General features: G+C 36.2%; 1 protein-coding gene across 1 annotated transcript in view; it reads left to right on the forward strand.

The window, feature by feature from the left end:
• LOC113228905 (piggyBac transposable element-derived protein 3-like) overlaps positions 1-16,632 on the forward strand; it is a 61,257-nt gene extending 44,625 nt beyond the window's left edge. Inside the window, exon 3 of the mRNA XM_026462342.1 lies at positions 16,516-16,632. Within this exon, the coding sequence (XP_026318127.1) occupies positions 16,516-16,632 (117 nt within the window). The remainder of the gene's footprint in view (positions 1-16,515) is intronic.
• The last annotated feature ends 461 nt before the right edge of the window (positions 16,633-17,093 follow it).

Raw genomic sequence — 17,093 nt, forward strand, 5'->3', positions numbered from 1 at the left:
ACCTGTAATTTCATCAGCACCCTTACCTTCAAAACCGGAACACAGTAATGCTGACATTACCATTACCATAAGGTGGCAGTGCTGCCCTGGACGAACTCTTTCACAAGCAGCTCTACTGCTCTTTAACTGCGAGCTGTAGAATTTTTTCAAAAAAGGTATTATGTATTTTTTTATAATATCAAGTGGATGAACAACTTGTATACTGCGGCGATCATTTAAAGAGGGCGATCTGTCACTTTTTTTTCTTACGTGGTTAAGGTATGAAGTTACCGCAAGGGAAAAGTAGATATTTTTATAATCTAGTTTCTTTAAACATTGTTTTCTCGGTTTTGTCACTTGCGCCTTTTCATAAACGGCGGCAGTAGACCAGAGCGGATAATTCTTGCTATCAATGACCCCTAGCACCAGATCTAGTCAAGAGATGAGGCGAATCAACCGAAAACTGAACTTATGCTAACTAACATTTTTTATTAAAGTGACGAATTAGGGAAATAAGTAATATGCATTAAGAGTAAATTAATTGCAATTCCTAACTTCTAAGTGTCAACCCTAGCCATTTGGAAGGCGTTGCGTGTAATTAGAGATTGTCTACATTAGCGAATACAAATAAAGCACAATGCGGCGAGCAGGGCCCGGCGCGAACATTAGTCTTAGCCAGAGGTTACCAAGATTTACCCCCGGTGTTCACTGGCCGGTTACACAAAGCCTTAATCCCCGTTTAATTTGTTCCAAATGACGTGATAGCCGAAATCTCTAAGCACATTTCTATTATAGAAAAAAAATTGTGTGATTAAATTTACGTATTTTTTTTTACTTCTCACACAGTTGTTACACGTTGTTAGATACTGATCATCTATTGTGGTAGTACTTATGTTTAGAGAAATAAACTAAATTTAATTTAGATTAATTTTGTTTTGTTTGGCACAAGTAACTAAAATTTATGTAAGATGGAAATAAACTTAAAGATTTTATATATTTATTAGATTTTATTTAAGAATAGCAATTTGCCAACGTCAACCATATCACATTACGTACTGACCCGAAACCAAAAATGAGAAACCCACACCGCATCACTCCTCCTTCGTTTTCAGATTAAGCTTTGTTGAGAATTCTACATTTACATTAATTTATAATGCTGTGTAGATTATTTTTGCCAATTGTGGTCTTGTCCAAATATTTAACTGTATTTTTACTATTTAATAACTGTTCTCTGTTCGTGTAGTGTAAAAATAAAATAAGAACTGCGACACAATACTGGTTATAAGTCAAAAAAAAATTCCATTGTAAGTTTTTTCGTGGGAGCTTATTAAACTTTAATTAAAGGTTTTTACAAAACCGGCCCTGTTCCTTTGCAACAGTGGCATGGGGCACTCTAATTAACATAAACACCAACTCTCCACACCATATACATATTAATATAATTATACATATATCACTTTTATTATTATTATATTATATATATTATAGCAACAGCGGCTTTGTTCAGCAATTATTTCTCTATTCTGTTGTCAGAGAATATAATAATAAGTATATATATACTCGTGTAATTTAGATGGTGAAGGTGTAATGAGACTCAAAATACTCTTAAATGTTTAGACTTAATAGTACTTCGACTGCACTGAAAATCAGTTTTTTAACTGACTTCAAAAAAAGGAGGAGGTTCTCAATTCGACTGTAGGTATGTTTTTTTGTATGTATGTTACGCGATAACTCCGGCATTTGTAAACAGCCATTATTTATTCACTAATATTATGCTCACCGATGTTGTGAAAATAAAAGACACAAAAAACAAAATTGAAAAAAAACCGAAGAAAACGAATTTTGTGAAAAAGAAGAAACAAAAAACAAAATAAAAAACAGAACAGGTCCAAAAATTAAGTTGGCGTAGTGTTCATTGGAGGTATCGACATTGAAACCAACACACGTTAGGCCAGTGTGACAGACTATGCCCTGAAAACTCGTCTTAGGCGATTATCACACTGCACCACGCCCCGCGACGGAGCGCGGAGCTGCGTTTTTAACGTTGTACTGAAGTACCTCAGTTTGTATGGAAAACACGCGCCGTCGAACACACTGACAACGCTTATCCGCGCGCGCGGAGGTGTGCGGCGAACCGCAGGGTATGGCACACTGTGCTCCGCACTACCGCGCAGATTTTTAAGCTTAAGGACATGTTTAGTTTTATACAATAGATCTCGACGTCGATAAATTTGCATTTGCTATTGAAAATCGACCAAATTTATCTTTATATTTTCTTAAATCTTTGTAATGAAGTTGAAATTTATCGATCTGGTTTTGGAAAAAGGAATGTATCCAATATCTTCGGTGTCTTTTTATTTGAGTAAACAAAAACCAAATGAGTCCTGAATGAGTTCTGTATTATTAACCATTCTTGTCAAAGAAGGATCTCTTTGACAAGAATACATATACAATTACTACAGCGAACAACTGCGAAGCGAATACTTTAAGTGACGCGGTGCCACTAGACCGCTGCCCCCGCGCAGATTAAACCGCGCGTTGACGCAGATCTGCGTCTCCGCCACCGCGCGAGTGATTCCGCGTCTCGCGCTCCGTCGCGGGAAGCGGTGCTGTGTGTTAATCGCCTTATGATGTCATGGTGTGGTGTAACGGGCAGGTGTTCGCAATTAGACATTTAGGCGCCTATTTAACGTGTAGTGAGTGCAAGGTCCTACTAGTGGCACAAATCTGATATCACGTGAAGGGATGAGTAAGTGCACCTGGTGGTAAGCAATACGTTTTATAATAACGGTTTAGGTACCACTCAGAGCTTTGAAAGATCTGTGACGCACTGCCACTGCACTCGTCACTCTCAAGACGTGAAGTTAACAAGTCTCATGTACCTATAGTTCTTCAAAACCGGAATGAATAATGTTTATATTACTGCTTGGCGGCAAAAACCTATAGGAAAATGAGGTTCATGCGAACTGACAGGTTACAATGTAAAGCAGATTAGGGATCAATCACGGTTCTGCCAATTACTGAAAATCAGGTTTTTTCTTAATTAATTATTTGTAACATTAATGGATGTTTTCTGGTCAATTTTATAACTTGAATTTGAAAAAGAAATTGACAAAAATTGTGTGTTATGTTGTATAGTGGTAGTAGTAGTTATATCAGTCAGTCAGGAAAGAGTCGTTACTACATTCAAAACCGGACCGACTCGGCGCCTGTGTATAAAAAAAACATTTACTTATATTAAATAACCTTTGGTATAATAGTACATGTGATCTTAAGTCAAAAGTGCTTTTTTCACATGAAAGTCATGAAGAAACTTATGTATACATATACATTTCGTTACACATTTAATGACTCTCTTATTTAAGCATAAGAGTTATCGACTAATTACGTACGTAGAATCTTTAAGGGTCTATGGAACCGCAAACGGCATTGGTTGATTTCGCATAACAGTGAAAAATCAATCACTTTGGAAAAAGTAATTGATAGGGTTGGTAGCTGTAAAGGTATCTTAACTGGGCGACGAAATACTTTCATAGATTTGTTATAATTATTAATACAAAGATCGAACACTCGGAAAAAACACTCAGAAAAAATTCCTTCGATCCGGTCGGATTCGAACCGACGTCTTCTTGCATACCGTGCCAGACGCTATACCAACTAAGCCACGGAACGAACCAACGGACCTCACGAATTTTTCTATGTGCTTGCGTCGTGTCTTTGTACTTGGTTTTTCAACGACTTTTTAGTCGTAGCGCCATCTATGAGAAATCTTTGACAGATTTATCACCCAGTTAGTACCTTTACAGCTACCAGTCCTGGCGAGAGATGTCGCTATTCGCTGTATTAATTAAATTTTTATTGAATTGATATTCAATTATGTTTTGTGAAATTACTCCACTAGTTTGTTATAATTATTAATACAAAGATCAAACACTCGGAAAAAATTACTTTCATAGATTTCTCATAAATGGCGCTACGGCTAAAAAGTCGTTGAAAAACCAAATACAAAGACACGAGAACAAGCACATAGAAAAATTCATGAGGTTCGCAAGTAATATATAGTAAAATTAAGGATATACACTAATTAATATACGGTGTGAAAACATGATTCATAAAAATTTTCAAAAAAAAAACCGCTGCATTCAATAGGGACTTTACATATACCAGCGAATTGTTTTTATATCAACTGTAAACAGCGTACGTATACTACACGATATATATTTTTCAAATCGCTTTAATTACGTTTGTAAAAAAAAATCCGAGAACCGTATTAGTACGGGAAAAATTTGAATTCGATCTGTGGTAGTAATTGACTCTTTAACCTCCTCCTAAAAAGTTGTCATTTTGCAAATGTCACCTTATTTCACCACAAGCGCGACTTTATTTTTAATTAGTATGTACATATAGCAGTGAAAGAGTGTAGTTATGTCCATTGGCAATCTGAATAAAAGTTGATTATTACCTATCGCATGAAGCCACTCCTGCGCGCCCCGGGCAGGCTTAGAGCGAATGTGAACAACAATTGATTTACTGTTCCTGTATCTCCTGGGAAGAATGTTGTATCGTTGTATTTTTATTTTGATTGATAGGATAGGTTGCTTTTATTATTCCGATGTATATTCAAAGACATATTTTATTTTTAGCGAACATTTTGATCGAGGTACAATTACTGGTCAATCTGAACTCAGTAATTACCTAATTGTATTCTTATTATTAATGCCACATGTCTGTAGGTGAGAGCTGAAGGACCTTAAATATTATTATTTGCTGATTTGTGAATTTACTAATTTGAATTTTTATCTGACTTAATTTTATTTTTTTAGTTACCTTAAATTTTTACTTTTAACACAATTATTATTGTTTCAGTGAATTCCATATTATGAATACCATGCTTTGAATATTTGGACATCTTGATTTTGAAAATTTTAATTTCCTTAGTAAAATACATATACTTCATATATTTCACCATACACTCAGTTATTACAAATATAGTATAAGGTTGCTTATCAACAGACTATGGACCTATGCTGTCTGAGAATAAAAGATTTTTATTTATGTAAATGCACAGTTTTGAATTTAGATGTTTTTACAAACATTACTTTGGAATGCTAAAAATCACACAATAGTAAAACACATTAAACTGCCTCCTTGGCCGAACGGTTTCCATGCTGGTCAGCCACGCAAAGGTCTTAGATTCAATTCCCGGGCCAGAAGAAATATTTGTATGATTTACATATTTTGTTTCTCTCGTGAGCTTGGATGTAATTTGTTGTTGTTTATGGATGTCCCCATGGTACCTGCGATACAGGGTTTCCCTAGTGCGGGACTATGAGTGCGTGTGTGTGCGTTATATATTACGTCTTAAGAGCGTTTGCACACAATGGCCAATTCGTATCAAGGGGTCTACTCTCGATCTCTGTCCTATATCCGTCCGAAACAATTACTGCCAAATAAGCAATACTTGACCAAATGAAAAGACGCGTGATGCGAATGAAGCTTCGTACTTGATACTTGTCTTTTAATTTTGTCGAATATTACTTATTTAACAGTAATTGTTTCGGACGGGTGTCGGACGGAGATCGAGAGTAGACCCCCGGTTCCGAATCCGAGAAATGACGGTCCGAAATGTCTCAGGAATCTTTTTATCTCTAGGTGTTCAAGCGATATTAGTATTTTTCGGATTCGGACTTAGCGGACATGCGAAATCCGAAGTGGGTCCGAGTTTTCTAGATTTGTATAGTCTCGGATTTAAACGAATACGACTCGGATGCAATGAGCAAAATACGTTAATGTCGTTTGTTTTTTATTTAAGATATTTTATTTGACCTTAACATTCATTTTAATATCTAATTAACAACCTCATTTTCTTTAAAACATTCGTTAGTAAAAATTATATATAACTATCTATCTGTAGTAAAAATCATTTAATCACTAGACAGTAATAACAATAATACGACTTGAAAGAAATTTAATCATTTGTTCATTATATGGACAACAAATCAGATAACTATAAATAATCATTGTAAAATGCTAAATATGATATTACAAAATGCCTGTCACAGATTGTAATCTTACGTATGTTGACATTATTATCATTAACAAGACAGATCTTCTGTTCACCATGTATTTACTTAATACTAAAACGACAAGGGAGTCAGTGAATATCTGTAAGTGCTAGATGAGTTACTATTCCTTTAAATATATTTGATTTTGGATCAATAATATCCAAACCGGAGCTTTTCATATTTAATAAATTATATAATATACTTTAACAACAGTCTCAGATCTTTGCGATTTTAAGCTCCATGTGGTATTGCAATGCTATAGACAGGCGTGTCGCTTATCATCAGGCACGCGACTTGTTCATCCTAGCACTAGGTATCATAAAAAATTAAAAATTCACACTAACCTCTTCTCCACTTACATTCATTTCACATCTCTACAAGGTGTTTTTACCATGACCTTTCCTTGTTGGTAGACCTTAATAAACAGTATTTAAATAGTAAGCAAATAATCCCCATGTCTTACACGCGATGTGCGTATAGACAAGTACATTTGTCATAAATTTAAATATTCTTTTCATTTCGTATAAATCGTGAACGTCGTAGTTCAGTAGCGTAGCTCGCACGCAAACTAATTAATATGGAGTAAGGTTCGATTTATTGGCATTTGCCTTAAGTTATGCCTTGCTCTGTTACAGGACATATTGACACTTTTTCTATCGAACTTTGTTCATGTAGAGTCCTTTGTATGAAGAGGAAATTTAAATACAACTTTTAGAAGAGCTCCTTGTGATTTTGCTATTATGTGTTGTGAAACAGTTCGTCTAGGCAAGTTCTGCCGCCAAGCAATAATGTAGGCTTTACCACGTGTCTCAGGTGGCGGGCGCAGTGGCAGTGCCCCTCAGGTCTTTGCGATTTAAAGTTCTGAGTAGTACAGCAACTGTCATGGGTAGTCCTGTCGCTTACCACCAGACCCACGGCTTGTTCGTCCCGTCACTTAGTATAACAATTATACCACATATATGAAAAAAATAACTGTAACAAAACTCCACAGTTTCAAAAAAATTTATAGAGGCACTATTATTGATAAATTTTTCATAGGTTTCTCATAAATGGCGCTATGACAGAAAAGCCGTTAAAATCAAATACAAATAATAATAATATTTTATTCAGGGACAAAAGTTACATAATTACCAATGCTAAGGTAAACAAACATAAGTACAATAATAGGCTGCTGAATGTACTCTTCAGTTAAATGAAGCCACTACAGTCGAACTAGGAAATCCTGTATCTCGACATGTAGTGCCTATCCCTTGGTAAAAGCAATGAACAGGCCATTTGCAGACGGAAAGTGATCAACATATTATATGAAATTCATTTTAGGAGATTAAATAACTAATTTCGGAAAAGAAACGAAAAACTCTGTTTGTGTGTGTGCGTGTGTATGAGTGAATGTGTGTTTTTGAGTAAGATCTGCTGACTCATACCGTATCGTTCGTTCCTACCGTAGGAATTTTCCTTTGTGTTTCTTGAATCTTCATATATATATATATATTTATAATATCGAGTGACGGGACGAACAAGTCGTGCACCTGATGGTAAACTACACGCCTGTCCGTAACAGTTGCAGTGCCAATCAGAGCTTTAAGTCGCAAAGATTTGAGATGCACTGCCACTGCGCCCTGAGACAACTTGACAAGTCTTGTAATTTCACCAACACCCTTACCCTTCAAAACCGGAACACAGTAATGCGGACATGCTTGGCGGCAGAAATAGGTAAGGTGGCAGTACTTTCCTGGTCGAACTCTTTCACAAGGAGCTCTACCGCTACTAAACTGTATCAATAATAAGAACAACAAAGCAATGGAGTATTTTCATAAAAAGTATATGAATATTCCGGAAGTACAGTCATCATGATATTTAATAAAATTCATAAATGCAAATAAATAACACACAGTTTAACCTGTTCCTGAATATCAGTATCAACAGTACTATTAAATGCCACCTACGTTTTTTTATAATACCAAATAATGGGACAAACAAGTCATGCGCCTGGACGCTGGTAAGTCCATAATAGTTGATCAGATGTTTAAATTGCAGACATCTGAGAGGCTCTGTAACTGCCACCCTGAGATTTAAATTGAAAAGTGCTTAACCAGCACCCTGCTCCACAGCTTTACTGTTATTACAAAAAAAAATACTGAGTCTCTTGTAGTTTACATAAGTCATTTTTTATAGTAAACAAATTGATAACAGTTCTCATCTCATCATCATCAGGGCTCATCTGTTGGAAAAAACTTGCAGTATAACAAGCATCCTTAAACCGAAAATATGTTACTTAGAAATTAAAGTAATAGATAGGTCATGCCACCACGGAATAGATAGTTTCCCCCCGCGCTGCCACCGACAAATGCAATTGGCGCGCCGTTCAATTTAATTCGATCAGGCGCTCCGATCGTAAACTCGCGCACGCTTATTGTGTATGCGTAGGCTCAACTCACACTGGCGCAGAGTCGAAGCGTCGGGTCGCGTACTGTTTTTCAACTACAACGTCTGGCGCAATGACGCTCGCATTAGTGCGCTTTACCGCTCGACTGCAACCAAGCGTCGACGCTTGACTCCATACTTGCATAACACAAATTTGTACCTTAAAAATGGGAAAATAGAGATGAATATGCAATAGGCGAAAAACATGACGCGTCGCGACGCTTCGACTCTGCGCCAATGTGAGTTGAGCCTTAGTGAAAATGGCGACGTCAGAAATTGACGTTTCTAAGGTTTCTAAGAAAACTTTACACTACGCATACACAATACGGAAGGGTGCGCGTGCGTACGATCGGAGCGCCTAATCGAACTGATATAAATTTGATTAGTATAGAAAATACGTTATTTTACTTTTTCCTTTGAAAAAGTATTTTTTGTAAAAATAAACACGTTATACAAATTCCTTTCATGGTCGCGCTCGCGCTGCCGAAACTCCGCCGCCGCCGACACCGTTTCGTCGGCGCGTCGCTGTCGGCTGGTCTATTATCGGCGCTCATATCTACCACGGGATACAGCATAAATACACGTCGAACCATCGACGTCTCAATTAAGAATTAACCAGGTTATCACTTTCTTTATCATATAGTTTAAATACTTGCTTGTCAAACAAAAAGCACGTATGTATTCCATAGTTAAGCATAAACCATCTCAAATTACAGCCGTCCACAAACAAACCTACGAATTGTGAAGATAGCATCGCGGCAGTCCTTGTTGAAACACTATACAGTCTTACGACTGTGTACGTCCCACTGTTGGGGCATAGACAAGTTTAAAAAAACACTATAAACCAAACAAAACAGTGTTAAAAATAATACTTAGGTCAAAATCTTGTTTGCTGCTTGCACTTACAGTGTTTTATGATTTCATTACAACAAGAACTTTCGGTTTTATCAAAGCAATACAAATTGAGTCGTTTTCAAAATTACTTATTTTTCAAAATACCTATCTACAATTATAATACCTGAATAGAAAATTCCTTAATATTGTTATGTAATATATAAATTAAGCGTAATTTAAAAACGTACTGAAAATACGAAAAAAAATAGACCGTCTGGGAAACCCAAGGGCCGGTAGCTACCTTGCCCAACGCATTACATAGCAATACAAAGGGGGAACGCTGCCAGCATCTTGGGCACCTTGCCGCGGGGACCCAATTTTATTCATATACCTAATTTAAAAACACTAATTTACTTTCTAGTATTTAAGCTTCTATTGTCTTTTTTACCTGTATATAATAACCGCTCACGCGATACATGCAGCCGTAGACGCATACCACACCTAGAGGTTGTTGATTTTATACCGATTTATCGGATATCGAAGTTATAACAGGTAAAAAACTAATATTAATTGCTATTTCGGTAACTACTCTAACAAACCATAAAGTTTTTAATGCCTCGGTCTGTCATTTAAAAAAAAAACAACTTCAAAAATACGTCACGACAATCCTGTGTGTTATTGTTTGGGCTGGTGATTTCGGTGTTTATTTATTGAAAACATACCGTAAGTAGCGTTTTTTAAGTTTACCCTGAATATAAATGTTTATAAACTATACTTTAAGGAGTAATTTCATGATAAACGTGAGTAAGTGAGTGGTTCTATTCTAACGGAATATTATCATATTTATCCAAGTACACCAAAAATTTCATTAGTGCTTTTTAAGTGCAGGATTTGTGGTGTATTACTGCATTTTACTGCAAAGCAGAATAATAATTTTTATTTATAAAAACTTGTATTTAAACTGAATGCTTTTCTAATTTGCGAAACCAAATAGCCGCCATTTTGCGGTAGGAAGAGCGCATCGCGTTAGCGGATAAAATGAAAAATCATTTCTGCAGCTTTTTTTAAATATTATTATGTATTTATTGGTTTGACACGGTAAGAAACAATTCATATAAATATTCTATTACACCCTTTGCTTGAAGAGTTTGTGTCTATAGTTCCCTGTCATTTGTTAATCTCTGTATTTTATTATGAATAATAAGAACAAATAAAAAAGAAAATATAAATTGTAAGAAAAATTAAGCCAAGCCTCGCAATTATTTCATCCAGAATTGCGTACAGGTAGACCCAGTCAACAAATTGCTCGATTACTATAAGTACTCGTATTTATTTACAAAGGGTACTTTGTAACTGTTAATTGACACAACATGGTCATTGGAGGTTTTCTAAAATCATAACTTTTCAGGAGAGAGGCTTCTTTATGCTTAAATATGAGAGTTACAAAATTTCATACATACGTAATTTGTTTCATGTAGTTTGCATTATGTGATAAAAGTACTTGACGCATGATCACATATGGCTTTATTTTTGAACTTCAGAAAAAAATAAAATACGAATATCAATAAAAACTGTGTAACCTAGACATATAATTCGCACTCGTGGTTGTAATAAGGCCACATGTCCAAAATATCAATTTTTCAGGCGAGAGGTGCCAAGATTCTACAAATAAATAGTCGATAACTTTTTTATAAAAGGATTATTTATTATGAAGGATTTTTTAGGATTATTATAAGGTTATTTATTATGTTAAATTTATTAGTGGGTGTGTACCTAAATAAAAAAACATTTTATTTATTTTATTTTTTTATTTATTATATAAATATTTCTCATATATTATGTACATAATTTGTTTCGTATAGCTTGTGTTATTTTTATCACTTTCATGTGATAAAAGTCGGCGAATGATCACATGTATTTTATTATTTCGCGTCGGCTTACTTTCTCAAACTCGTATCTTAGAGCACAAAGTTACTGAAATGAAATAAATAGATTGTATATACAAATTTTGCAGGCTGATTTCACATCACATTTCCTTCATATTTACACACTAGCTTATTTATTCTTAAAGTAATGCATCCAAATTAACACCCGTGATAAGAAATTTAAAATAAACTGAAATTTTTCCCATCTCCTAAATAATCACTCTTTATAAAATACGAGTTTGAGAAAGTAAAGGCCTTAATGGCCTTTCAATATTGAACGTCTCCGTGTAAACAGAACTCGAAAGCAAAAATCGTATTTCGAGTTTCTGTGCTTCTACCACGAGTGCAGTGCGCGAGGGTGTTTTGATTATCACTGCTTTTCTAAGACAAGAATTAATGGAACGAGGGCGAAAAAAAAAATTCAAATAACGGTGAGTGAGTGAGTGCCTCTGTGGTCGAATATAGCGTGGGCAATATAGTATTTAGGGTGCTCTCGTTTTAAATCCAGGATGAAAAGTAGTGCCCGCACTTTTCAAATAATGGCAAGTAGAGTATCGTTTTTGAGGTATTTGGGGGTGCTCATTACGAACATAGCATTTATTTCTAAATCCAAGATGGCCGACACGACTTTTCAAGTACTTTTCAATAAACACTCCTCATTAACTCCCCACTCACTCACTCCCCACTCATTCCCTACTCACTCCCTACTCACTCACTCACTCACTCACTCACTGACTCAATCACTCGCTCACTCGCTCACTCACTCACCACTCACTGACTCACTCACTCACTCATCACTCACTCACTCACTCACTCACTCAGTCACTCACGCACTCACTCGCCCTATAAATTTATCATAATTGTCAGTTTTTGTTTGTGTCAGTAGTTATAAAATTAAAAAAAAAATGATAAATCAAAATTATATTTCTATACAGTGCAATGAACTTAATATTATCAGCAGTTTCAAATTTGAATGGTTTTTGCATTGACTTACAAATAAATGGACGACGGGTCTAATACAAAAACCACGAAAAAAATGTCCCAAGTCAACCTATTCGAAATTTAAATTGTAATGTCATCGCAGTATCGCGCTGTCAGTCGAACAAATGAAGACTAAAGCGGAGTGTCGCGCTCTGTATACGATTTTAGCGCCTTACAAGTGCGGACACTTTTTAGCGCGGACCCGACGTCCATATAATTGTAAGTCAATGGGTTTTTGCATCATTTTGATATATCCATAGTCATACACCGCAGTAATCACTGAACTCGAATGGCAATTCTCGCACTCAAAACGGTTCGAACCGATTTGTACGATAATCGTATGAACTTGAAAAAATGTCATACGAGATCGTGTTTAGACAAGTCGAAAACTCGTAAGCAAGAATCTCCTTACTACATATTTCTCCGTATAAACAGTCGAGGAGGCGATTAAGTTGCTTGCGAATCTCGTATGACATAATCGTAGGCGAGATTTTAGTTCTTGCCTGAATGTAAACATTATGATACGATAATCTTATGGCGATTATTGCTTACGATAATCGCCTACGAGTTTTCGTCACGAAGCGTGCGAGAAACTCTCCCCATCTAAATGGGCCTTAAGGCATCGGTTGGGTTAGAATTATTTGTAATCCTTGAATAGAGCATTTTAATGAGCAACATTAGCTTGAAAAATCTTGTACACAATGCGGCCCTCCTTGTTACAAACAACATTTGCATTTTGGTGACTGTCGACATATTCGCACCAATAGAATGGAAACTAATTAAAATATTAAAAAAAACCGCTTACAGGGGGCTGTACCTAAATCTTGTTTTGCTGATTTCCGAAATATTAATAACTCACTTTGTTAAAACAGTCGATTACATTGTTTATAATAAGGACGGCAAAATAATATTGCTACGTTATCGCTCCCCTTTAAAATTACTCAAAAATAATTTGAGCGGTGTTGTTTGCCCTGTGACAATAATGTAGATTTCTGTTAGATGATAACACCATGTGATAAACAAGATATCTAATGAAATCAAACACTTTTAATGAACTAAGAATTCTTTGATTACGAAAGGTTGGTCTGTCTCTAACATGTTGTAACTTTATATCGGTAATTTTTTGTTTTTTTTTTTAAATTATTTTCATAGTGCGGTGATAATGTACTTAGATTGTTTGTGTGGAAATATTGTGATTTGTAAGTTGTTTCTTTTAGGTGCTTCCTGCGTCCTGGTTTTGAAAAGTAAAATTGCTTGAGAAATTACAGTCACATAGAACTTGTCAACTTCATGTCTCAGGGCGAAGGGCACAGTGACAGCGCCTCTCAGATCTTTGCGATTTAAAGCTCTTAGTGGCACTGCAACTGTTAAGAATAGGCGTCTTACTAACCAGTCCTACAACTTGCTCGTGACTTCATATCATAAAAAACTAACGTACATGGTTCGGAGCAGCATGGTGAAATGATCAGCCAGACCCTGAAAAGAAAGTACGGGCTGAACTGAGAGTTTCCCTTGCTCTCATAGAGTTTTTCAAAAAAGCAAGTAAATAGTGATCTCAAATAATAATGTGCCAGGTAGTCACCGTTAGCTGATCTCAAATTAGGAAATTCTCTGTACTGGTGCCCGAGCAATGGAATTCCTAGATTGCCCAGAACAGAACTAACTTAGGAAAATTCATTTCCAAGTTGGCTTTTCTGGTAATCAAACCCAGGACCTACTCATTTAGCATTCTCAGTCAAAGCCCTTGGGTCATCGAGGTCTTTTCAAAGACAGCTTCTTTTGTGTTGCAAATTTCCGTGGACAACGATGACCAACACCTATCACGAGACCGTCTCCTCAACTTATTTCTCGAGTTCTTAGGTTTTGACGATTGTTACACTTAGGAAATGACTCTATTTTTCCGGAGTTGTTTAGTTATTTATTTCTGTTTTTATGCAGGAGAAGTTGGTATAAGTGTAGGCAATCAGTTCAAAATAAACCATTATGCTGTACTTTCGCAGAATACCTCTCTATATATACCACTCACAAACTGAACATACGGTTAATTTGACGACCTCGGTTTAGTAGCAGTAGAGCTCCTTGTGAAAGAGTTCATCCAAGAAGTACTGCCACCTTACCTTACCTACCTTACCTATTACTGCCGCCAAGCAGTAATGTCAGCATTACTGCGTTCCCGTTTTGAAGTGTAAGAGTGTGGGTGAAATTACAGGCACATGGGACTTGTCAACTTATGTCTCAGGGTGACGGGCGCAGTGCCAGTGCCCCTCAGATCTTTGCGAGCTCTGAGTGGCACTGCAACAGTTATGGACAGGCGTGGAACTTATCATCAGGCGCACGACTTATTCGTCCCGTCACATGATATTGTAAAAAAAGACCTAACGGTTTACACTGTGGATGCTGAACAACGAGGCCCTAGGTTTGATTACAGGTAGTATCATCATATTCGGAAAATGTCTTGTCTATTTTTTCATACCACGTGCCAACCAAGTTAAGCACCAACAACACGCGGTTCCAGTGACACTCAGTGCTTTAAGTCGCAAAGATCTGAGGGGAACTGCCGCTACGCCCGTCACCCTGCGACATAATTTGACAAGTCCCAGTTGCCTGTAATTTCACCACCTCCCTTACCCTTTAAAACCGAAACTTGGTGGCAGAAATAGGTTGAAGCGGTTGTCTGGCACATAAATAAAAAAAAACTTGTAACTAGGCTATAATGCAACAGAGAACGTTGTAACGCCTCGAAATTAAGATGATGTCACTACATCTTTTAAAGTTTTCCTGTAGATACACCGTTCTTCAAAGCAAAGTAAAATTCTTGTAGAACCTTATACTTAGGTCTAAGTATGAGAGAAGTTAGGACATAGCTCTCAAGTTATTACAGGCTGGCCGCCTTTGAACCGATCGGCTGGTATTGAGAGATTTTCTATATCCGCAGCTTCCCTTTATGCTACGTGCAATTTTATCCCCCGCTGCCGTTATGAAATCCGATGAAAGATTTCTATGGATACGACTACAGGAGTTTTAATTATCTAGACATGATTATTTCACCAAAGTGCGTTAAGCAGCCATTGCGTTGTTAAGCTAAGGCATGAACTTTAATTACACAAGTGGACTGCGAATCTCCATACTACTACAGATCGTAATTCTAAAAAAGGTCAAAATTCCGTCTTATGTCTAAATGACGCTGATCGATATTCTGAAAGAAGTATATATTATATAACTGGTCGTCAGTTTCAGTTAATTATTCTTTAATACGAAATATACGACGTCAGTTTTTTCCTTGTAAATATGATTTAAATATTAATCATGAGCTATCTGAATAATAATATGCGTGTCAATAGATGGCATTGTGTGTTAAAAACTAATTTATAAATTAATGCTTCCTAGTATAGGTAGATGGCGCTAATCCTAAAAATAGTAAAAGAATAGTTAGCTCTATCCATAAAAATGTATGCATTAAGCTCCATCTAGTTGATTTGTTTGTCAAATTGGTTACAAAAGTAGCTATTTGTTATGGTTAACTATCAGTATCCGAAATGGTATTTTCCAGAAATAACGTTTGCTCGAATTGTCATAACCTCGAAAGTCATTTTGAGAGGAAAATGTTTTTTCTTTTAAACCTAACTTAAACCTAACCTAGCTGAACCTAATTGTGTCTTTGCGACAAACATCCCACATATCCTGAAAGAACAACGGTATCGTTATAATTAGGTTTTCGGTGTAATCAAAATTCGAACAAACGTTATTTCGGGAAATAAAATTCGAGTTTGTGATAGGTAACCATTTTGTACTCGTTATTCTGCCATAACCTTGTTAAAGTATTGTATTGTAATCAAATATTTATTTTAGGACATCGAGGCTTAAAATAGGTATTGTAATTAAGATATTTTATTTTAAAACATGGAAACCTAGAATAATTAACCTTATCAGTACCAATACATTCCAAGCGCAAGAGCCTGCTGTGTAAGTAGCTATTCTAAAGTTAAAAGTGTATGAATAAATGACTTATTTACTTAGTGATAAAAATGTTATATATCACAAGTCAGTGATTATATTATTCAACATTTATAATAAAATGAACATTACATGATTTACGTTACATTACATTCCAAGTTATTGCTTATGTGACTACCTTTTTAGATGTTTTATGATTAAGATGTTTTGTGTACACGTTCAACATGTTAACACAATAAACATAAAATCATAAAATACTTTGCAAAATACGTCGCGGGACACTCTTCAAAGAATTTGATTAAAAACACAATAACTCTTAGAACCTAAACACACAACGTATTTCTTACGCGCAGGTGACGGACGCGCTCATGATGCGCTTAACGCGAGTCAAACGAGATTCAGTCGCAGCCAGTAAACTTTTGCGTACGTTCTTATTGAGCCTCTACAACGCCGTGCGTGAAAAATCCTAAAGACTAAAAATTTAAAATGTATTTCTAAAGTACTGTCCACACAATTCCAATTCCTGATCGGACATCGGTTTCTTAGCTCCTTTAAGAAAATGCAGCTGACTCCGCGCCCTACGTTGCTTCTATTAATATTAGGTAGCCGTTCTGACTCTTTGATGCGAAGCCTTTCCTGACAAGTAATTAAATACTAAGATCACTTTGTAAAGAATACTTCTTACCTACTTCGTCTCCAAAGCAATAAGTCGATGAACCCTGCAGCCCTATATAAACTTGCAGTTACTAAGCTATAGCTTAGATTACCGAATTTTGCGTTAGTTTTGATTATAGTGACCCTCCCTACCGACCTTAGGGCACTTACGAGATGGGCACTATAACCTTTGCGGGCACTGGAACCTGATAACTTCAGGTTCTGACCCCAGATCAGCCAGTGTACAGGGTTGTCACAGACCTCTGTCACTTGACTT

This window comes from Hyposmocoma kahamanoa, unplaced genomic scaffold (assembly GCF_003589595.1).
Source record: "Hyposmocoma kahamanoa isolate Upper Pololo Valley unplaced genomic scaffold, ASM358959v1 262, whole genome shotgun sequence".
Taxonomy (NCBI): domain Eukaryota; kingdom Metazoa; phylum Arthropoda; class Insecta; order Lepidoptera; family Cosmopterigidae; genus Hyposmocoma; species Hyposmocoma kahamanoa.